Here is a 24,546-nt window from a genome sequence, read left to right on the forward strand (position 1 = left end):
GACTTCTTCTTTCTAATGTGAAAGCCGGTAACATTTAAAAAGAATTAAGAGAAACCCCAAACTTATAAACTACAGTCAAGCGTTAACAATTCCAAGATATAAGTTTTTATACTCAATAATAAAATACACATAATAAATAAATAAGAACATAGACATTAAGACACAAAAGAAAGATTAAAAGAAAAAAAAAAAATAGAAGATCAAGTTGAAACACTAGTGATAAGAAGTCTTACTGAATCTAACATGCACATCCATGTATTCACCGAGCCATAGAAGAGAAAGAGAGAGAGAGAGAGAAAAAGAAAAATGGTAGATTTGAGTTGTGTTTGGAAAAAATAAAATAAACTATAGAGATAATCTCCGACCGTCGATTAATGAAATGGATGACAAGATCTTGGGTCACTGCCAAACACGACAAGAAAAAAAAGGTGCTATAAGAAAGACAGAAACCAAACATTCTTTCTATCATCCAACTTTAAACCGTAGGATTCAAACGTTATTGGTCGGTGACAATTGATCACGGCTCCAACCTTCCTCTACCACACTAGTCGTAGGTTAAACACAGTCAAAGGGGGAGACTCTTGTAATAATATAAAGATCATTAATTGTTCTCTGAAAATAACTTTGAAAACTTTTCAGGGCAAGTGGTGAATTTAACATAGATAGCATCATAAATATTGTCTGTCATATCCATTTTTTATTTTAATTTTTTTTTAAAAAAATAAATATAAATATATAAATGACTGTTGTGTAAGAAAACAGTAGCAAGTGGTGAAGAAGATTCGTTGAATAATCTTTGATCAAATTAATTAAAGCAGGATGGTAGCAAAGTAATTGGCTTAGGTACATGCACGTGGAGAATATTGAGCTAGTCGATCTCTTTGACGTAGCAATGCCAACAAAGATATCCTACAACTGCCTCCTCCATTGATATCGATACTACTGCTACTGACACGTGTCCCCTCGTCAGCAACCCGTCTCCGAATCGTCCCAAGTGTCCCCCTCCTCCTCCTCCTCCTCCTCCTCCCGTTTTGAGTGGGACCCTGTCACTGGCACGTGAGCATGGCGTCATCACCACCTTCGGCTCACATAGTCGGATCGTCGACTGTTTCGTGTCATCGCACCTCCACGTGTGTCGTGTGCTGAGTCCTAGTTGGCGCGGCGTGATTGGCTGTGTCCACGTGAATTGTCGTCTTACGCCACGTGAGTGACAATCTCTGACTAAACTCGTGCTCGCTAAGCGATAAACAACACATGTGCTTCTCTCTCTCTCTCTCTCTCTCTCTCTCTCTCTCTCCTCTCTCTTGCCTATCAAAAAGCCTACTATTTTTTTTTCTCTATAAACCCCAAAAAAAAAGGAAAAAAAAATTCCGTTAAATATAAAATGATGAACCTTCTAGAATTACGCGTGGATTTCCACCTCCTGTAGTTAGTTGCCAAATCACCTCATAATTCAAATGATCACAATCCGATATATTTTTCTAGCTTTATTGGCTGCAATAAATATTCTCTCCAGTTAATTTATTCGATTGTAATATATTTTAAGTGCTAATTTTATCAGAGTCTTATTCTTGGTCAGATATGTTTGCGACTTTCTTCCGGGGGTTTGATGAGTTGACAGCTACCGTATGCAAAATATGTACCTATTTAAGGATTAAGATTTTAAGAGGTGATCTATTTAGATCCAGACATAGTTTGGACAAAATTTGTTGAGATAATTTTACAATCTTTGTCGTGCTGTCAATGTAGTAACTGTCCAGTCTCTCTAGATAGTAGGTGTCAAAGACTTTTCGCTATGCGGGGCTGTTAGACCGGCTGCCACCAATCAACACCGGCAACAAGCAGTAATAGGTGAGGTTGGGCATATTGAGGCCCAAATAATAAATTTGGAGCCACGCCATGTGTTTGTCTTGTGTTAAGAACATTTGGGTTGGGCCAGCCCGTTGGAATCATACTAGGAGAAGTAAGTCATTTTGTACAATAAAACCTTCCCATTTCTCAAGACTCGGTGTTAACAATTGTGCATAAAAGCCCTTCTAGTGATTATAATTTACCGTTGAGCTAAATTTTAATAAATAAAGCTTACTAGGATTTTGATAGTTCTCCCTTTCTGAAAGTGCGCAGTTTGGATGCCATTGGGTTTTTTTGCCCGCTAATACTTCTCCCTCTCTTAACACTTCGAAAGTACGCAGTGCCCAAAGGCCACAAGCCAGTGCCCAGTGCCCAGTTCCCCTGTTGAAAATATGAGATGATCAACTTTTTTGAATATTATGCTCGATGGAAACCGGTACAATTTTAGCAACTCCCGTCCAATTGGAGACCGGTTCGTTATCAAAACCAGATTTGACTGACTCCGTTGGACCACTGAGTGTATTCTTGACAGTATATGGTCTCAACTCACAGATGAACAAATAGAAAAACTCCTTTGATAGTCCCTGATGATATCCATCCTAAGTTCAAAGTTTTCCACTAAACAATCTGACAACAAAGTAAAAAAGAGAATATTTACTACAGAAATATGCAGGATTAAACAAAGAAAACAACAATACTAGTCCACCTTCAATCTGTTGTTCATATCAATAGTATCTTCTTTGTTGCCAACACTGACTTTTCGAGTTCAAATCTCATTCTCTATATTTTGACCAAAAAAAAATTACACCCTTCACAGAATCTAATACATGACCACCATTTAAACTCGGTGTCTGGCGGCGCTCAGGATCTTAGAGAAAGAACCTATGCATCGAATAGCTCTAGCTTCAAAGAATTTAGAGGCTTGCCAATCAATATATACTATACATTGTCGTATTGCAAACGGAACTCAAGAAATTGATCCCAAAATGGATCTACTGGTTGACTCGGGCAAAGGGTATATAACACAATATAACTATCCAAATGCATAATGATAGAAAATCTTTTCATGGAAAATAGCAACTCAAGGTAATCTAACATCTTACTCAACAATGGCAAGCGAATCAGGCAGATTCTCCATAAACAAATGATTAAGAAGCACCCTGCACAAATTCCAAAGATAAGTTACTGACCTGATATAGCTTTTAAGGATGCTTTCCTAATATTGATATTCTATGGTCATCTCAACAAGGATAAACAAAAAGATAGTATCAGAAGAGAAAAAAGAAGTGAATAGAAATGGTAAGGGAGGTTCCAATGATACCTGCAGAAAAATCGTATCATGCAAGGGGGATTTTGGAATTATTTCCATCACTGAATTGATTTCTCTTAACAACCTTTTATGGAAGACAGTTTCTACTTTTACATGATCATTCTTGGGCAACCTCTGGACCTAGTTTCTCGGCCAAAAATTCATCCAAAAGACCATAATTTGGCACGTCATCTTTACTCAAGTTATCAGAAGGCAATTTGCGGATACATCCAAGAATATGCTGAACATCTCGGTATAATCTGATTGGTTGATCAACAGAAAGAAAAGCTTCAGATAGAATGATATACAGTATTTTTTTAGCCAGAGAATCGAAGAAGAAAGGTATAATGTCTAGAAATAACCTGCTCTTAGCTTGAGGAGTATTGACCTCCAATTTTGAAAATGCTTCGGTAATATGTGAATGAAAAATTTGTACCACTTGCCTGGATGAGAGGACATAAACATGTAATGCAATATTAGCCATTTTTACTCCATGAAAGAATTATAATATTTCAGACAAACACTCTTAAATATGGCACTCAATAGTCGAAGTTCAACCAACAACTAAATACATTCCCACAGGCAACGACGTTTCTGTTTTACTACTTGATCTACTAACAATACAGAATTTTGTAATATTTCTTGATAATGTGCACACTCTCTCAACGACAAGCCAATATCATGCTTTTACTTATATCAGATTAGACATCTTTGGGCTCGCCAATTTGGTTTCACTTTTGTTGTATCTCTGAATTGGAGCAGGGCAACTATCTGATATATAAGACAGGTGGTTGCCAATCTCTTTATGGAACTTCAAGATTCGAGCAAGACCCAAAGAGACCGTGATATGCCCTAGAATAGCAGTCTATTAACTGCTGTACTTGGCTCCTATCACACTGTGTCATGCATAAGCTGCCATTGCCAAATCCCCAAGTCCTCAATAACGACAGGTTGCATATTAGCCCTTGGACTGCTAAATTTCTTACATTCATATAGTAGCAAAATGATTGGTGTATACATCCAATTAATTCTATCAAGAAATGATGAAATTAAGAACCTACATTTATATAACACAGGTCAAATAGGATCACAAGAAGCTTTAGAAGGGCAAAATGAGACTATTCAATGATAAAGCGTATTAGACAATGAAATAGACTGCACTTAAGGGATGTCGTATTAAAAATATTTCTACAGCCATATAGTGTCTAGTTTTCAAGGGTTTTCAATAGGGCTGTCAAAAAAGCTTGTTGACTTGCAAGGCTTGTGACCTCGACTCAAGCTCTAAATGAGCTAAGCCGAGCTGAGGTTTTTAGCTCGAAAACTTAATCGATCCAAGCTGAGCCGCTCAAAGCTTGAGTCAAATTAGATCAAAAATATATATATATATATATATATATATATATATATATATATAAAAAAATATATATATATATAGTTTTGCTTATTTATCTAAAGTTATTAGCACAATTGGTTATAGTATATTTATCCTTACCCAAGACACAAGTTCGAATCCTACTTACTATATTCCTCAAGATAGTGTGTTATTTATTTTAAATAAAGTTCCACTTTAGTCCCACATCGGAAACTAACAAACTTGAGATGGCCTTTATAGCTAAGCTCTTAGACTATTAAAATGTTCTCTCTCAAAGTAAAATAATATTTTTAGACATGAGGCTCTTGAGCCGAGCCCCTATTAGCCAGGTAACAAATACTATCCAGACAGTTGTAATGGAGCTGACAAAAACTCAATAATTATCATGAAGAATCTTCACCTGAAAATTGCCTGAACATCAACCTCAAGAAGAGTTTGAGATAAAATACGATGGAGATAAGTAACTTCCTGCAATATAACGACAAATTAGATGTCGGATAGATCTAAGCAATAAGGGAGAAAAGGATGGCTAAAAGTCTACAATACAAGACAAAAAGCTCCCTACATATTTAGCAGGGCAACTTACAAATTCAAGGTAATTATTGTATTGATACATATCACGTCAGTGAATTATCGACACAGTTGGCACAAGTCGATATGTATTGTGGCAATGAATTAAAGGCACTAGTATGAGGAGAGTATCTCAAATTCTCAATACTCCATTATGCCCACTCATGCCAACCTATGCCACTAGCAATAAAGTATATCTCCTTAAATAAATCCAATTTGGGGTCTTTTCATCTCTTGTGATACACATCATGTCGTGCGCCCTATGAAGGACGGACTGTTATCTTTTGGTGCTTGGATCAATACAAATTACACTACAAAATTTAGAATTTAAAGGGAAATGTTGAAAAAAAAGAGATTAGAATCAAATTACATGAGTTCTAGTGCTTACGGACCTAAAACCTATTTTAAGGCATGTACAAATTTAAAATGTCTTTGGGCATACAAAGGTCATCTAGTGCGCCAACAGCACATCAGCTTGGCATGATATGTGTCGGCAATACATATTTTGTTGAGCCAAGGTTGACAGTGACATACCCCATGTCTCAGACATGAAAATCCTTGCTTCCGATTTAACATATATACATAAGAAGTACAAAAACCAAGAATATGACCTTCAATACATGAAAAGAAACAGACTTCAAAAGAGTATCTGGAAATTGGAAAATACAAGTAACAGGTATCAAAAGAGAGATTTACATTTTACAAGAGCAATCTTTTTGTAAAAATACTTGATTTAAGAAAGATCTTTAAAATGGGTATCAGCAATATGTTATAAGTTGTCCTTAATGCAGATCACCATTAAACATAGGTATCTTACATCAGTGTAGGCAACATTATTTGTCAGACCTCCAACAAATTAACTGATGTACAGAGACAATCCAGCATAACACTATCTAGATAAGACAGAACTTGCTTTAAAAAGACATGAGCCATCTACTTTCTCCCTTTCTCTGTTGTAATGCTAACATTTATACTAGCAGACTAGAGGCCAATTAACATGGTCACCACCTTGACTCTACTAGAATTACGCCACTACATCCAGCTTTTAGTGCACACTCTAACATACAACAGAGGTCAGCTTTGAAAAGCAAGGTTACAGCTTTGAAAAGCAAAGTTACAGCCTTGAAAAGCCAACTTTAAGAGTTCAAACCCACAGTTAAGAACGAATTTGCATGCTTTGAAAATTAGTATTAGGATAATAATCATCAAGATTGATAAACCATGTGACATATAAACATTACACACTGCTATACTACTGGAAATAAAAGAATGAGAGAGGCCATCCTTAGTTCATCCATAGGATTCCAGCAGGACCACTTATCCTGTGTCAGACACATTCACCATATAAAATGGTGATTCTTTCTTATCCCCTTTCTTTCTTCATACTCTCTAAGTGGTACTAACCGCTGAGTGTAAGTATTAACTACTAAGCATGGCCTAAACAAAGTCCAACAATCTTAATCAGTCACGTTGACTCGTATAAGCAGATGACTTGCCTATTTGACCCAGATTGATCCTGCAAAACTATATCAACAACTACATGCCGCTCGATTTTCAGATTCTGACCTAAGTATTAGGGATGACATCAGCCCTTCAGCTACGTGTAAATGTAACATACATATCCTCATTTTGAGGTTAAAAAGGATTCCTCTTGGTCTTGAATCTTTTCCATTCTGAAACGAGTTCAAAGTTATTAGATGATTTTCCAATGTAATATTACAGGAGCATATTCCAATGTCCTTTCTTATTCCCATCCATGACGTATAAAAGACAAATAGAGTGTATGATGCTAGAATAACATTTTGTGAAATGACAGGATATATGTATATTGGTATATATCCTGCAAAAGGAAATTTAAGCAGAAGATAAAAATTAGTAGCAAAATACAGAATTAAGAGCCAGTTAAGCAGGTAAATACCTTGGTGACCGATTTAGCAAACTGACTTGGCTGTAAATCATTATCCTCTGGTACATTCCAACCTTCAACAATTTGAGGCAGCTTGCGCAGATTTGCAAGCAACCTTTCCCTCATTATCTGAACCAGCTTTGTATGTATCTCATCTCGGTGAATTTTGTAATCCTGTAAAAATTTAGAGGAAAAAGTATGAAGGAACTCTTCAAGACGCTTCCAAATCAACTGCAATGCTGAGAGTGGGTGCAAGTTATGCGATGTCAATTTGATCTGATATGAGAGAACTGAAGTTGATGCTAAGAAATAATATTGAGATAGATTACAAAGGAGCTGTTATACAATAATTCCTCGAGAAACTGACCATTCAAGTAGAAATGACATATTTAGTTGTAATGTACTGATTCCACCAAAATGAAAAAAAAAAAACTAAAAGATATTGTATCTTTGCTGTGCCTTTGGGATGCCGACTTGAATGCACAATCCATGCATGGCTGTTGCCAATATCTTGTAAATGAATAGACAAGCAATTCATTTCTGAGCAGCTAGATCAGAAATTTTTGACAAGTAACCACAATCTATTTCATCGAGGATATTGTATAATGAATACCAAATATCCACGACTCACTTATGACATAACCAACTATCCAGCCATTCATAGCCCAAAACTTAAGACACTTTAGCTAAAACAAATGCAACATCTACCACAACAAGTTTAGAATGTCAAAATATAGCACAATCAGCAAAATACAACACAAGTGGGTGCAAACTGACCAGATAATAATCATAATATAAGTCATGCACAGCTGTTGAAGACAATAGTGAGAAGAAATGGATGTTGTAAAAATGGATAATAGATACCCTTAAGAAACCTATTGTTTCTAAGAACACGACAAATGGAGCAACTTGTCTACTTCTGAATGATCCAATGTCCTTTCATAGGTAGTCACAAAACCCCACAAGCATAAACTGAGATATTGTCCTCGGTCAAGTCAAATATGGACTAGCAAATGGTATTTATGAAGAGTAATTAGGGTTCATAACATTGTAGAACGACAAAAATGCATCTGTTGAGGTGTTAAACAAAAGAATCAGGAGGAAAGGAGAAGCAGGGAGAAATACATGCTTGCAAGTTGCAAAGACCAGAGTCATGAACGAGATAACAGTATGATTAACAATTCTAAAGTTAAACAAAGAAAGCATATAATCTATACAGAAAAGGACAAAGAGCTGTAAAAAAATTCCAGACATCATACCTGAGCTACTCTATCAACCTCAGACATCAGCAGTGGTTTACGAGCCTCGGGTATTTTAAGGAAAAGAACACGTCGAATATCTTCAATAACATAACAACAAATTATATAAGAATCAGCAAAATATTCTATATATGATAGGTAAGCAGTAGAAAAAGACTAATATAGTAAGAATAAACAGATTAATTAGAAGTCACTGATCTCGAACTGAAAATAATATGATCAATGTTATGATGCTAACAGGGTCACACATCTTAAACGTAAAATAACTTAATAAGTGAACCTGTGCTGTATATGCCACTGTGTAGAAATACTAATCTTGTAATTTGCAAGCTCATATTAAAGCCCATGATGAGCAACATAGACTCGTAGAGTTTAACAATCAAACTTCCAAAGGACTCTCAATTAAGCTCCATGATCTAAAAAAACTCATTTAGCTAAATATTGAAATATAACAGAAAAAACTAAAATTCCATATCTAGGTAACAGTGGCATAGTTTAGAAGCTTGTAATCATGACTCATGATTAGTCAGGTGTAGGCATGTAGCATTCTTCATGTTTCTTTTGTCGTATTGGAACTTTCCAAACTTAATCATTGGGATGGGGTGAAGGGAGAATTATTCAATGAAATGCCTCAACAAATATTCCTACTAGTCCATCTGGAATTCAGACATGACCTCAACCACACCAAAATTTAATTTAAAACTCACATATTTTACAATAAATATTTCACATTCCAAATTCACTTCATCTACTAAATAATCATGTAAAGGAGTTGCAAGATGTACTAAGAGATGAATGGAAAAAACATTCATGTCACAGACCACAAGATAGTTGGGGCCAAAGGCTGATTGTTGTTATTGTATCTGAAGAACGACTTACATAAATAATCATTAACCTTCTCAGCTTTGCCCCACTATTATACAACAGGGCATGCATCAATAGAACTAACTGTGATTTTATTACTTCAATTATCTTGGACTTGTAATTGAAGGAGTAGTCATCAGGAGATTGAGGATACCTATATTCTCTTAAAATCTGACTTATAAAATTAAATGACCTGGTCCAAGATTTTAGTCAACTTAATGAAATTCACCAATTCTGGTTTATACTTTCATAAATGTGTCTATGTATGGATACCTATATACATAAACTTATATAGACGGTATTATCAAGGATTTGAGTTTCGGCCGATCCCGAGTGGGATCGGCCGAAACGGATCGAGATCGGCTATAGCCGATCCCGATCCAGGCCGAAAACCTGGCCTGCTGCAGGTGGCTGCAGCAGGCAGCTGACAGCTGCTGCTGTCAGCAGCAGTAGAGAGAGAGAGAGAGGAGAGAGAGAGTGAGGGAGAGAGAGGAAGGGAGAGAAAAGGAGAGAGAGAGGGAAAGAGCAAGAGAGAGTGAGAGAGAGAGGAAAGATTAAAAAAAATTGGGCATGAGAGAGAGAAAATGGAAGAGAGAGTGTGGGAGAGGGAAAGATTAAAAAAAAAGGTGAGAAAGAAAGAGAGAAAAAGATAAAAAAAAAGAATGTGGGAGAGAATGAATAGAAAAGAAGAGAAGGAGAAAAAGATATTTTTACTTTTTAGACTTTATATGTGAGTAATTATTATTTCTTATTTTCTTATAATTTTTTCTAAATTTTTAGAAATTTCTCTAACATTTTTAATAATATTTAGAATTTTATTTAATTAAAATAATCCGATCCGATACAGGTAGCCGATACGGCCGATACGGCCGATACGTATCGTTTTTTCGGACGGCCGCCGATCCCGATACCGATTTTTGGAACCTTGGGTATTATGTTATGTATACGGGTATGTATATGTAAACATATAAGCATATGTGCATATATAAGCATATTCACAAAATATATGTACATACATATGCATATGTACTATATTGTACATACTACATATAGTATATGCTTTATTTATGCATCCATATGCATATGCATGTGAATACACAAAAGAGTAAATGTGTACATAAGTATAGATATGTGAATGTCGATATATGCAGTGGACAAGCACTCACAGTTATAAGACACCAATTATAGGTAAACTCAATTGTACTTGTGTAATTAGATTAACAATGATAAAATCAAAGTATCATGCTAGATGTCATGGATGCATACTCAAATAAATTTACCTGGAATTATAGCATAGATGAAACTGATAATCTGACTTGCCAAAGCTAAATGCTTAGAAGTTATGGACTTCAAACCTGATACCTGATACATCAAAATGAACAACTTCAAGAGGTCATTACTGCAAGAGGGCAAAGATAATGGAAGGCCTTGTCATAACAACAAGATACAAAATACTTAGCAAAATACAACAAACATAATAATCATACGACAGCCTTCGTAGAAAAGTATTTGTTAGAACATAAAATAAAAAAACCATCATTCTTTAGTAGCTTAAGCTTTTTAGAATAATTTATGAGTTATCCTAATACTAGAGCAGAGATATTGAATTTGAATCTCACTATGTTTGTTTGTCACTTAAAATATAAAGCATGCAACTATTTAAGTCAAGTTCACTTCTCAAGTCTATCAAAATTTCTCAAGCTCAGGAGTGAGAAAAAATATTAAAATATAAAATATAAAAATTATTGTTCTTTAATAGCTTACGTTTTTAGAGGAATATTGCAAGTATACTATTGCAAATGGGTAAACCACTAAACTAACATAAAACTGCTTCAAACAGATGGAATGGACTGATAGCATAGATCAAGGCATAATAAGCACTATAGCCAATGGAAAAAACCTACAAGATCAATGGGGTGCAAGATCGAGCAAGCAATGACTCATATTGACATAAGATGAAGTAAAACATGCACCAAGGAATTTAAAAGAGAGAACTGATGAAGGTCATGTCCTATAAAGGAGGTCCTAAACAAAATAATACAACAGCTGGAAAACAAGGTGCGTAAGAGAAGAAACCCAATAACAACACAAAATACTTGTCCTAATAAGAAGTAAGACAGTAACATGCCAGATAAGAAGGCTGCTTAGGACCTGTTTAGCTAAGCCCAAATCCTACACAGTTATCAGGCAAATATACCCAAAAAGGATTCCAAGCTTATCAATGAAGCCCAATGATGAATCTTAGATTCAAAGATCAAGAGAGAATCTAGGCAGGAGGTAGACCACACAATCGAGTTGTTGCCCAGTGCAAAGCTGCCTGCAAAAGTGCCTTACTGGATGGCACCACTGGATCTCGAGGAGTTGAGAAGGCAGCTGAAAGATTCGTTGGATATTAGCTTCATCAGACCTTCTCAAACTTGATCTACGATCGGGCTACAATCAACTACAAATTGCAAAGGGCAACAAAGCCAAGATTACATGCGTGACTTGATATGGCGCTTTTACTTATGCCTTTTGGACTAACAAATGCACCTGTCATTTTCTGCACTTTGATGAATGCTTAGCTATTCCACCATCACCTCTACCACTTCGTCCTAATCTACTTGGACGACATTGTTGTCTATAGTCAGACCTATGAGGAGCACCTCGAACACCTGCTGATGGTGTTTTGCATCTTGAGAGAGAAACTATTCTACTTGAAACAGAAGAGGTGCTCCTTTGTCCAAGAAGAAGTCAACTTCTTGGGGCATTGGATTGGCAATGGTGCACTTCTAAAATAAACAAAAGGGAAACCTATGTCATCGTCCAGTGAGAGATGTCAAAAGTCAGTGCTGAAGCTGCAATATCTTTTGGACCTGTCAACTACTATTGACGGCTCATCCAAGGGTAATTGACTGATGCCACACCACTACTGGACTTGCTAAAGAAGAGTAAGCCCTGGTGCTGGACTAAGTGGTGCACAGAGCCATTTGCTCATTCAGAAAAAGGTTGTGATGGAGGAGTCAGTTTTGCAGCTACCAAACTCCTCTAGACTCTTTGAGGTTAACTTTGCTTGTGGCAATGTACTAGTGCAAGATAGTCACCCCATCACCTACAAGAGTCGGAAGTTGAATGAAGCAGGAGACTGTTATACGTTCGGTAGAAAGAGGCACTTGGTAGCCTTGCTAACTCAGATAGAAATTCATGGTGCTACCAGACAATGTCACAAAGATCTACTTCCAGACCTAAAAGAAGCTGTCACCAAAGCATGCGCAGTGGCAAGACTTCCTTGCTAAGTTCAACATGGACTTGGAGTAAAAACCCAGGAAGTAAAAGCGTGCTGCAGACGTCTTGAGCCGAAAGGTAGAGTTGGCAGCAGTGTGCCAATTTAAAGGGAGCCTCCTCGACCAAACCTGCATTACAACTTTGAGGACTTCATGGTCCAAGAGCTCATCAAGTTTGCTGCAGAGGGAAAAAAACCGACATTTTGGGTCAGCGACGAGTTGACCTATATTAAAGGCAGCCAGTGTTCATCCCCAAATAAAGGACCTTAGGAAAAGAGCTCATGAAGTTAGCATCACGACACCAAATGGGTGAACGCCCAAGGCAGAGATGAGCATTGGCCTTGCTGGAGTCTACCTACTTCTGGCTTTGCATATGGAATGATGTGGAAGGCTATGTGTGTATATTTCTTGTGCACCATAAAGTGGATCAGCGGTGGGTCTCTTGGATCCTCTCCTAGTGCCCAGTTATCCATGGACTTCATCTCGACCCAGCCCAAAGTCAGAGACAAAGGTCCATCTATAGGACTGCATCACTCCTATCTTTATTATTGCTTTACTTAGTTGCTGAGAAGGCTGACTCGACCTTACTATGAAGGCTGAGCGCTGCATGGACTTGTCGCCAAATGAAAACACTTAGACTGTGGCAGTGCATTGCAAGTACTTGTCGAACAGGGATGTCAAGAGAGAAGATTCACAAGAAATACCTTTCAAAATTGTTGAAGCAGCTTGCTTAAGCCATATAAAACAAAATAATGGCTAGAAAAAGCAAGCCGCCACTGAATAACACAATTGTATCTAGAATAACTGGAGAAGTGGAAAAAATGGTCTCAGCACACCAAATGTTTGATAATAAAGAAGGGAACTAGACAAATTGCTGAATATTGTAAATTAGCGCATAATAATAGGCTGCAGTTCTTCGTCAAATTTCAGGGCATAACTTGCAGGAAACTTCATCTGTGGCTACTTAGAGAAATTAGATGTGGGCCTTCACACCCAAAACCAAATACTAGAGTTAAAGATTTCTGGTTGTTTGAGACTGATGTATTGGTCCAAGGAAGCAACAATTTGAGGTGTAAGAGACTGCATATTTTGTGGCAAAACAAACTGAAGCTGGTCCTCTGCTATTGAAATGTAACAGCAATGGAAATGAAACGTATCTAATGTGTGCAAATAGAAAACCCAGCACATGTACAATCTCTGAAGGCAGCAAGAGAATTTGGAAGTCAAAATTGTTGCAGTTCATCACAATGTGCCAGCATATGGCTTTAGACTGAGTCCTTGACTGTTTCTAACTCAATGAAGAAGTCAGAGAGAATGAGTCAACATAGAAAAGCCCATGTTCTTTCCATGATAAAAAATCAGTGCTAAGAATTTAAGCAAATTTGCATGCATTCACTGTACAACTGATATGGGAAAAAAAATTCCCTTAGATCTATTTGACTTTTCTTCAATCTCGCACAATGGTTGAACTCACTTGAACATTGTGAAAGAAATGAAAGATTATAGGACTTATTATGAGAAGTTCAGTTATTGAAAAGAACATCAAAGGGAGATGTTAAATGAGTTAATGGCTAACATGAGGTCTATCAACATATCCCACTGTTAAGAACATGATAGAGTCCCTACACTACCAAAGTACAATATATTGCCAAGATATTAAGAATCATATTTTTGCTAAAGTTAATCAAATCATTGTTAATTAAGAAAACAGTTGATAACACCAAAGAAGCATCCTCTTTGTCTCACAGAGTTGGATAACAATAAATCTAGAAATATCCTTAGAATACCTGCATCGCACCAGCACCAAGAACCAGCTGACAAGTCCTGGTGTTGAAAAGCTTCAGTATTTCTACGACACGTTGCACCACTTCGGATGACAGCAATGGCAAACATTTACTAATGTCCACGTATTCAGATAACATTTTTAACAATATCAAGCCACTGCACAAGAACAATTTTTGAGTGCAAGTTAGTTCAAAAAATAAATGCCATGTACCAATGTCAGTAAGACATTAAATAACCAAAAAAACCACATGCTTTAACCAAAGATTTGTACTATAACCAATAAATATAACAATGGTGAAGAAGAGTCATCTTAAAGCTAAACTTGATAAGCAAAAAAAAAAGTTGAATTAGAACTTTGACGACGTCAAATTATGATGTAATTAAAGGGCTATGATTTACACTGTAAAGTACCTGGTAATACTAAACAACATAGGTCATAATGGATTACTATCAAGAGATAGTAACGCCTACTAAACTCCTCTTAACTTAGAGGTGACTAACCAGTTTACCATGTGGTAGCCCACGCCTCCATGCACAATGCTTTGAGATGTAGATCGAATATGTTCATTTGTGTTATTATCATAAGCCCGAACAGGAGGCTTGCAGTCTTGAGTTGACCCAGCTACTTGGTTGCTATGGCCTCCAGTGTTCTCAACTGATACATTCAGACTATGATGTTCTTGATGAGCAGAAGCCTCAGAATCAACCATCTTTGAACTACTATCAGTTAAGATCAGCTCATCATTATTTACTCCCAAATCATTAGAAGAAAGTGATACCACAATGGCTTGAAATTCATCAGGAACTTCCACTGCCACCCATGTCTCCTGATCAAGAACTGCTTTAATTTTTGTCATCTATAAAAAAAAATAACAGTTAAATAGTGATAGAAAAGGAAGCAGTGTTGAAAAATATTGTAGAATAGTTTCCATACTCACTCAAATTTTTATAGCAGAATGATAATGTTACCAAGCTAACTTCTATTAAAAAGGCATGCAAGTGATAGTTGGCTTCCATCTAACTCACCCGAGAATCATGTTGGAAATCAACAAATGCCTTCGACTGTGATTGTAGGGTTCCCCGAATGCTGTAACCTAACCTCCCTCCTATCTGCCAAACAAAACGCTAGTGTAAATGAAACTCCACAAGCATATATGCTAATTTTGATCCATGATGCGCAAAAAATAAGTACCTAATTTTGATCCATGATGCGCAAAAAAGAGTACCTTCTCCGTAGCACCTATAAAATCCTGAGTGATGTTATAGATGCTTAGAAATTCTTGAAGCCGCAACTTGGGATGAAGAAGAGCACGAACACCAAGGAGCTTAGCCCATCGTCCATGAGCAGCATCACAAGCAGCAAAAACAGCTTCTGTGTTTTCCCGCAATACATCAGCACTGAAATTAATTGTCATTTTAAGAACAGTCACAACACATTACTGTAAGAACAGCTGGTGCCAAGTTAGCATAAAGCAAGATCTTAAAAAAAAACAGTTATAAGAGAATATGGCATCAGAAAACAGCTATTTGAACAATTGCAGCAGACTGGCAATCAATTTCACATAATAAAAGCTATCATACAGAAACACGACAAAATGCATCAAGACTTTCCGATAGTTTATTTCTATCATCTTCAGATAGAAGATGATACACAAAAGGTACTACGCCAGTGAATTGGTGTATGCCTTCTGAATTTGAACTTGTAATATGTATAAGATATCAGGAAAATAAACAAACAGAACCAGCTCAATTAGTATTCCACCAAAAACAGTGAAGTGCCATATTTGTTGCTTTTTATGCTATAACTGTCAAACCAAACAAAAAATAGACAGGCGCAATAAATAGTTTTAAAAAGAAACTAACAATGTTCTTTTCTAGCTATCAATGTAGTTCTAAAATCGATTTATTCAGCTGACATAGACAAATAGGAAGTAGGAATTCTATGGTCTTTCTGTAAATAGACTAATGGCGACCAATCGTGCTTACTTTCCCTTTAAGAAGTACCAACTATCACTTATCTCATCTGCATTTCATGTGTCATAACAGCACATATATCAAAATAAGTACATACCATCAATGTCACCAACCTCATGCATTGGTCATTTAGTTCATTAAATACCTCAATGCACAATATATTCCATTAAACTATGAAATTGAACTAAAACAGGTTAACTCCTTGAATTGGAAGTTCAGTAAGAAACAACTTTCATTTGTTAGACATTGCTAACAAGTTGGTTTCTTGGAAGCATAAAAAGTTCACTCAAGATGTAGAAGGTTTTAATAGATGCACAAGCTAGCGGTAAGAGTAGTGATGTTTGGAAGGAGAGACTTCTAGTCTTAGTTAACAAAAGAATCACAAGTACTACTTATTTATATGCAAATTGATATAGTAATTATCCCATAAAAGAAATAAATAGCATAAAAGACAATATGTCTCAGTGACTGATATCATATATTCATATAATTTAAAACTAGAGCTTCAAAGATCTCACCGGAAGTTTTTGGATGTACTTGGAGTAAAATTGTCATTCGCCTTTCCTTGAAAGATAGGAACCTTTGAAGAATTCCGAGGAAGAGTATATAAGCTGTTTGAAACATGATTGTCACTCTCGTGGACAAATTCTGAAACTACAGCAGCTACTGAGCCATGAGAAGCTGGAAAAGCAATAGTATCAGCACCAAAACATCCATCAAGGTTTCCCATGATCCACTCGATAACTCTTTTAACTTCTGCAGCTCGAGTAACATGTGCCTGTGTTCACTAAAAGATCATATTGCATTACAAGAAAAAAGAACTAGATGCTTGAAAAACTTCAAGGTATAATTATATTTTCCTTCTTTTCAGTTATTGGGTCTGCCTCGCCGAATGTAACTTTCGTATACCTTTTAAATCACAATACTAGGAGTTATGCATTAACGTAAGAAGCAAATATCATGATAAATTCATAGGCTTAATTTCACCTTTCTATTTTGCTACTGCCGGAGATAATGATGCTGACTATTAAATAAAGTTGCTAGTTTGGAATATCAATCACACCAAATTAGCATGCTAGGAAAGATCAGTCAGATGAAGGTTGGAACCTTGAAGTTTTAATTTCAGTACTCAGGTACAAATATATTTGTCCTTGAATAACACAACTGTATCTCATCCAATACTACAACTTTAACATGCTTCAATTAGCACCATCTCTACTGGGTGCATACATACACGACATTGAAAGTCCACAATTCCATGAAATGTTGCAGACATGTCTGGTCGCATGAATGTTTGGTTGTAGATTTAGACTATTTAGTTATATCTCCTCACAGTTTTTGTTTTAAAAGTTGTCATTAATTTGGCTGCATCTCCTCACAAAGCAAAAAAGAAGGGGTAGTATTATTTGAATTCAGTACTCATGCCAGTCACCTTACCTGTACAACTTTAAAAATAGCAGCCAGAAGTTGAACAAAGCTTTCAGATGAAAGATTCCTCAATTTGCTCGCCAAAGATAAGCCTCCAGCTATAATGATACGATGAGTATGAGTTCTAAGAGAAGAGTTGAAAATATTTTATATGGCAATAATAATGGAAGATATAAAACAGTATGATCGAACCATCTGGATCCCCAACTCGCTCTCCAGCCACTAAATCAGAATCAAATGGTCGTGCAACCAACACTGGAAGCAACTCCGCAACTGTAGCTTTAATTGCAGCTTTCATATCAGTAACCAGAGTATCACGATAAATCCTCAGCACAGCAGGAAGTTTTGCCTGAAAAAGGACATAGTTGTATGGGACTGGGTCGCACCTCCATAACTACTATACAGCTACAATGCAAAACTAATAAGCAGAGGATGTTATCCTTGCTTCCAAAATCATGTCTGTTAAGTGTCATACAAGACATAATTCAGCATGGTAAGGAAAAAAAATCTGTTTTGTTGAATATCATACAAGAGATTAAAGATGTAGATATACTTGTTCTAATACTTCTAAAATACAGAACGTTTTGAAGTATTGTATCATTTCATGTACTCATTTATACTATCAAAAATTTCAAAACAATCCTAGATACTTTAAAGACTTCAAATCACAGTAACTGCAAGGATTTTCAACCCAGGATCAGCAATATTAGATCCTATTAACCCCTATTAAAAGTCTTAAATTATGACATGATTGTATATCACATGCTCAAATGAGCAAGAAGCATGCTCGAGGCAACTATGAGATGATTATCAATCAAGTAACAAAAATAGCATGCACCACTAGCTAGCGAGTTTAACACTTTTGCTGTGAGCTAATATCAGAAAGATTATCCTAGTTGGAGTAAATCAGATATGCAAATCATCAACCTCCCACTAACAAAAGATAGACAAAAGCTACTATATAAAAGAAGGTAAAAGATAATACAGCAGTGTGCACTAAGTATTTGTGAGCTTATTTGGTTAGATTGCATCTCGCAAAGGTAAAACAAAACATTGTATACTGCCACAATACACTCTGATATGTAAAAAAGCTATCTAACATTAAAGAAAGAACCAAATCTGATGGATATTCCTATAAATGTGAGTAGAAATAAGGAACTGAAAACCCTAAACTATGGTTGCTTCCGTGATACCATGACCATAAGAGTTTAGTGTAACCATGAAAATGAATATATGGATTAAGTAAGCAAGGTTATGAATTATTTTTGTCAATATTAACTCATAAAAAAATTAAAAATTCTGCAGCAACAATGTGAACAATAATAAGCAAATCAAAAGATAGATGTAAATATCAAGACGGCTCAAACAGAAAGGTAGCAGGACTGACTGTTCTCAGCAGGCAAACGATGAGAGGAAGAAGACGATCTCTTAAAAAAGAACTATCATCATCATCTACTTTCACCTGAACACGTAAAGAGTATGGTCATATACATGATAAGCACTGAAATCACTGCCATATACACATAAAAAGAACATATGAAATTGAAAAAACTACATGCACTAAGGCATACAATTTGTAGGCAAATCTAATAGCGGACAGATTTCTAAAAGAACAAGTCGATACTCTACAAAACAGATGTATGTTCCTTAAATGCATGAAAATGAAACATAATGTGAATTTTTCAAAAAGGTCCAAGAGAGGGCCAACAAAAAAGAGAACGAGATTAATGTTTACAAAATAACTCTAAAACTGCTCTGGTGTCTGTCCATCACCATAAAATATTCTTATAATTTGAAATATTGCTACAACTATACACTCAACAGGCTATAGTAAATTTTAGGATTATAAAATTCCTGTGGTTATCATTCAACTTTCTTAAGAGGATGGCTTTAACAGTTCTCTAATTTTTGTCTTTGAGAAGCATCAGCTGTCAAATAAGCCTATAAAATTACATGTATCTAATTTGCAAAAGGAAAATGGTACAACAAAGTCTGTCAACCAGATCACATTTTCCAGTTACATTTCATATAATAACACTATTTCTCCAAGTACAAACCGTCATTAGCAAAACTATAGGTAAATGTCTAAAATTCACACATTTGCACTATTTCTTCAATTACAAGAAGTCATTAGCAATTTAGCAAAACTATTGGTTAATGCATAAAAACACTAAAAACTTGCAAGTAACTACAAAATTACCAGAAAAATAATTGGTTCCGGAGTTAATCTATATCAAGTAACAATGTTTCTTTACAAATGAATAAATTATTTAATTCATGCACAAAATTCAAGTCAAAAGGTTGGCAAATCTATTGAGAGACACACAAAGATTTACACACGTGTAGCAATAGCACACCAATACAACCAGATTTATTAGTAAAAACTGCTGGAAAAGAGAGTTCATACTTCATCCTCTATCCCATTCAGGAGGCTAGAAGCCCTTCTTTTTACGTTTGACAAAATCATAGAGTCTACAGCTTTGGCATCATGTATAGCAGCTCGTAGGAATTCTGCTGAAAGAATGCTACAAGAATGAATATTACCAAGTTAAACAACAAGTTATGACTTATGACTCATATAACCAATGAATTGCAATCAATATTTGACAGAGCAGATGGTGTAGTAAATTTTTATTAAACATTAAATTCCTAACACTATGGCATAACTATTGCAACAGCTCAAAAGTGCAAGATTTAAAGGTCGAAGCTGAAACAAATATAAGAAACACAATAAAATGGTAATCTATACTTCAGTATTTGGCAACAGTCAATAAGAAAATGTCTCTAGTTGCTCCCCCTTGGATGTGAAAATCCTTCCATATACTCTTTGGTTTCTTTCCAATTAGATATACATTAGTTTCCCAAAGTACACCACATGCCAAATTTTATTTAGCTCGGAACATTTTAAACTTGAAATATATACTCTCATGACTCTCAGTTTTTTTTACATAATATATTCTCAATTCACACTGACCCAGACCACTAAAATCAACAAAACATATATATATATATATATATATATAAAGTGTACACATAAAGGACTCGATTGTCAAACCAAATACGTGGCCAAAAGGATTTTGTGATAGGTATATAGTATACCTGTTTACTGAATCTAATGAAGTTGCTAGTTGGTCCCGAAGATGGCGAAAACAATGAAGACCAGCAAGCTCATCAGTATCCTGTTTAATAAAATGGAAAAAATATGAAAAATGAAATGAAGGACAAAAAAGTAGCAAAAGAGGTATGCAAATTTATCTGCCAAGGTCATGATGTAGGGAAGTATCGGAAATTACACATACATATTATAAATTAAAAAAGTTGTCACTGTTTGATTAAGGTAATTTTCTTAGATCGCAATCTGTGACATTTAGGCTATATCCCCTTACCACTGTCTGGATTCTTATTTGATCATAACTCAAAACAGCCCTTTCCTTAAGTTGAAAAAAGAACATGGATTTATGCATCTAGCAAGTCTATCCTACTCTGACTAGAAGTAGAATTAAGGATCTATAAGATTGTAACCATAGATTGTCAGCATAGGCAACAAAATACAAAAGCATATAGTAGGCTACACTAAGTGAAAAGAGTGAAGAAATGCAAAAAATTTAATACAAAACTATCTTTCTACAGGATCCATTTATTTATGGTTGATTAATTTAAGAACCTAGATATCCAATTGCATAGTAAACTTACCAATAAATGTTGCAAGTCATCTGTGACATCTAGAGCGCCAGCACAGTCAGCTGCTGCCACAAGCTGCATGTGCTCAAGTACATTAATCATGCCATCATAAGAAAATGAACTGAGAAATAGAGGGAACAACAAAAGTTAAAGGAACTAAAGATTCCCAGAAAAGAAATAGATTTGCACATAAAACCATTCCAATAAAGAAGTTAAAAAAGAAAATTGGGATAAAATAAGGAGAGCAATTGGCACTGTTTCAAGGGAACCTCAGAATTTGAGCATTTCAGGAAAAGAAGCAAAATCTAGTTAGAGTAGAACCACAAACGTCCATAAAAGTTGTTCACTTGTTCAAAAAACATAGGATCACATTAAACATCTATTAAGTATTAATAACACTCGTAAATCATCGTGAATATTGAATATGATTTCTCATCATAATGCCCCATAAATCAATATCACTTCATTAGCTCCAAAAATAGCCTTTCATCTCTTCTTAGAAAGAGAAAATTCACCATTCATGTTCCAAAGTATCCAAAATATAGTTATGACTTATGAAACAGAAAACCATGGGAAACTCTTGTTCCATGGTATAGTAAAATGATCTAACTCCTAATTCTTTTCTTGCTTCCTTAAATCCGTTGTACCATCAGAATATTCTATTCTTAATTATAATATTGCACTCAACAAAAAGATATGTCTAATTGTCCATAACCTTTAATGTTTGTCTATTTGTTGCAACATGCAGAAGTGAATACCAGTAAATAATTATGTATTTCCTATCACAAATTAAACTTCAAATATAACAGAAAGATGGAAAATAAATCAATCAAGCGCCTATTACATTGACCCATTTCTACTAATCCAATATCATATCGTAATCATATACTTCATGATGCCCAATAAAGCAGTAAAATATAAATTCCTAAGATGCATACCTTCACTCATCTTTCACTCTACCATATACTATTGCTCCATCAAGTATCATGAAAGTAATGCTTATATTTCCATATTTATGAAGTTGACAAACTATTCTATGTTGCGCACCATTTAACTTCTCCTCTCTGTACCGATTGCACAGGTATAAATTATTTCGAGCATAACCTTCAAAATAACATTTGATTCATCTAAAAATTAGTCCCAATTTACCTCAATCTACTTCAATTAATCATCCTTGCAAGAAGTGTTTCAAAAGGCAGTCTTTGTGCACAGACAGCTAAGGAATCAGTCAAGTCCACCACGCAAAATTAAAATTCTCCATTACAACTCATGGTGTTCATATTTGGTAAAGGATTTTCAGCTATATATATATACCTCCCATTCAAACTTGCCAACTTCTGATCACGGAACACCAGGTGATAATCCAAGTTTGCAGCATTTGAACTCATCAAATCTATTTAATAATGCACATTTATTTTTAAAATAATCATCTGGTTCACATAAGCAACCTGGCAATATTCACCTTTTGAACACCTTCAATTTATTTTCCATTAGATCAATTACACACTACAAATGAATCTCAGAATTAGTTCTATGTTTTGAGTATACAATGGGGAGGCTAGCAGTACTCTGTTGATATCAGAATTGATTTCATGATTTCGAATGTATGGTGGGGAGACCAGCATTCTTTAATGATCTCAGGATTAGTACCATGGTTTTCCATGCAGCATATACCACTCCAACAGTTTGTTGCAATAAAAGATATCGAGGCAGGGTTTAATATTTATTGGATCAACATGTGTCTACACTCCTCATTACTCTTCCTATCCCTCTACACCTTCAGCTACAATTACTAGCCATCTGCCCAAGACAAGAGCCTCAAGGCCCATCCCTGCTACGATTTCTCCTATATGAACTCTTTTTCCCTCTTTTCTTTCCTCTCATACTTTCTTGCCATTCAAAAGCCCTCCCTTTCTCTCTCTCCCACCATTGTCCCTATACGACCAGCTACATATATATTCAACAACATATCATAAATACTGCATCAAGAATTACAATACTGTAATACGCTAAGAAAAGATTAAAGCTTTTAAACTTTCTTATCAACCACATGGAACTTATTTCAGCAAAATTCAAGCAAACACTCACCAGCTTCAATGCCGAGAGAGCTTGGCTGACATACAATATGACTGTCAGTTTCTGCTGCAGCGCCACCAGATTTCCCCTGGTAGCATTGAGCTCCTGCACCTGCCTTGCAGTCCCCACGAGATCCCCGTTCAAGATCCTAATAGTCTCCTTGAGCTCCCGGATCCTCACGCACGCCTCCACGATCTCCCCATTGAGCCCCTGCATCTGCCCCTGGGCCTCAAAGAACGAGTCCGACCGCAACGAGATCTCCCTCACCAGGTGCATCTCGACCACATCCAGGTACTGCGTCAGCCGTTCTTGGAGCGCCGTGTTCTCCTCTGCTGACGGTGAGAAGGGGCACGCAGCTCGGAAAGTGGTCCCCTCCTCTAAAGCGAAGTCCTCTTTGAAGAACAACGACGGTACCTCGCGGAGGCACGCAACAAGCGCCTCCCCCTGGCCACGTACCTCGCCTTCCCCTATCGCGGCGGCTGCGGCGGTCTCCTTCGAAGCATGGTTTCTTACATCCTCGAAGCGGGAGTAGGGATCGGAGATCGAAGAGAGGTAGGGTAGGAAGTCAGCGCGGGTGACCTCTTGGAAAGGGACAGAGGGGGTGATCGGCCCGGAGCTATCTGGTACTACGGTGGAGGAGGACCACCAGAGAGACCAGGACGCATCGGAGCGGGTGGCGTGGGGGTTGTTGAGGATGGAAGCGAGGCTCTGGCTAACGGCGGCTGAAGACGAGGAGGAGGGGGACTCGAAGTCGGCGCCTGAGGAAGAGCTGGAGCGCGCGACCGAGATCGGATCGCGACGCTTCGAGAAGGAAGCCGAAGCTTCCATTGCGGCGGGGCCGAGGAGGAGGATTTAGAGGGAGAGGAGCATCGAGTTCGCCGCCGGCGAGGATTAAACCCTAGAATTGGTGGAGGAGGAGTAGATCAAGATCTGAGCACCACGAGTGGGGAGGTCTCAGATCTGAACGAGGAGAAGAATCAAAGTATTGGTAGTTCTTTCTTGTTTTTTTTTTTTATTGTTTACGGGAAGAGAGAGAGAGAGTGGAGGTTATGGTGCTCCGCGGTCATTTAAAAACAGTAGTATGAATCTATCGTAACAATTACCGCGATGAAACGTCTTTGCAAGTACTAAAAAGGGGCACTGTGCTACTTTAGGCCCGTTAGGCTGCGAGATAAAAGTAAATTAGAATCGACATAAAATGAGAATCT

At 36.6% G+C, this 24,546-nt stretch overlaps 1 protein-coding gene across 1 annotated transcript; it reads right to left on the bottom strand.

Annotated features, from left to right (window-relative positions):
- Nucleotides 1-174: 174 nt before the first annotated feature.
- LOC140764345 (vacuolar protein sorting-associated protein 54, chloroplastic) lies at nt 175-24,357 on the bottom strand. The gene is made up of 19 exons (XM_073102868.1): nt 23,351-24,357; nt 21,275-21,337; nt 20,681-20,760; nt 19,989-20,106; nt 18,969-19,043; nt 17,774-17,930; nt 17,591-17,679; nt 16,672-16,931; nt 15,406-15,577; nt 15,206-15,289; nt 14,681-15,036; nt 14,182-14,335; nt 10,412-10,493; nt 8,268-8,347; nt 7,021-7,182; nt 4,933-5,000; nt 3,523-3,603; nt 3,173-3,420; nt 175-3,011 (listed from the first exon to the last, which is right to left on the bottom strand). Exons 1-18 carry the CDS (start codon nt 24,164-24,166, stop codon nt 3,279-3,281), a joined length of 3,039 nt encoding a protein of 1,012 aa, XP_072958969.1. The 5' UTR covers nt 24,167-24,357; the 3' UTR covers nt 175-3,011; nt 3,173-3,278.
- Between the last annotated feature and the right edge of the window lie 189 nt (nt 24,358-24,546).

This window comes from Typha angustifolia, chromosome 8, assembly GCF_048772165.1.
Source record: "Typha angustifolia cultivar Huaian chromosome 8, ASM4877216v1, whole genome shotgun sequence".
Classification (NCBI taxonomy): Eukaryota; Viridiplantae; Streptophyta; class Magnoliopsida; order Poales; family Typhaceae; genus Typha; species Typha angustifolia.

Coding starts and splice junctions, on each gene's coding strand:
- LOC140764345 (XM_073102868.1), bottom strand. CDS start 24,166: ATGGAAGCTTCGGCTTCCTTCTCGAAGCGTCGCGATCCGATCTCGGTC. Junction 21,338..23,350: donor CTCTCTCGGCATTGAAGCTG/GTGAGTGTTTGC, acceptor GAGCACATGCAG/CTTGTGGCAGCAGCTGACTG. Junction 19,044..19,988: donor TGAATGGGATAGAGGATGAA/GTATGAACTCTC, acceptor TTACGTGTTCAG/GTGAAAGTAGATGATGATGA.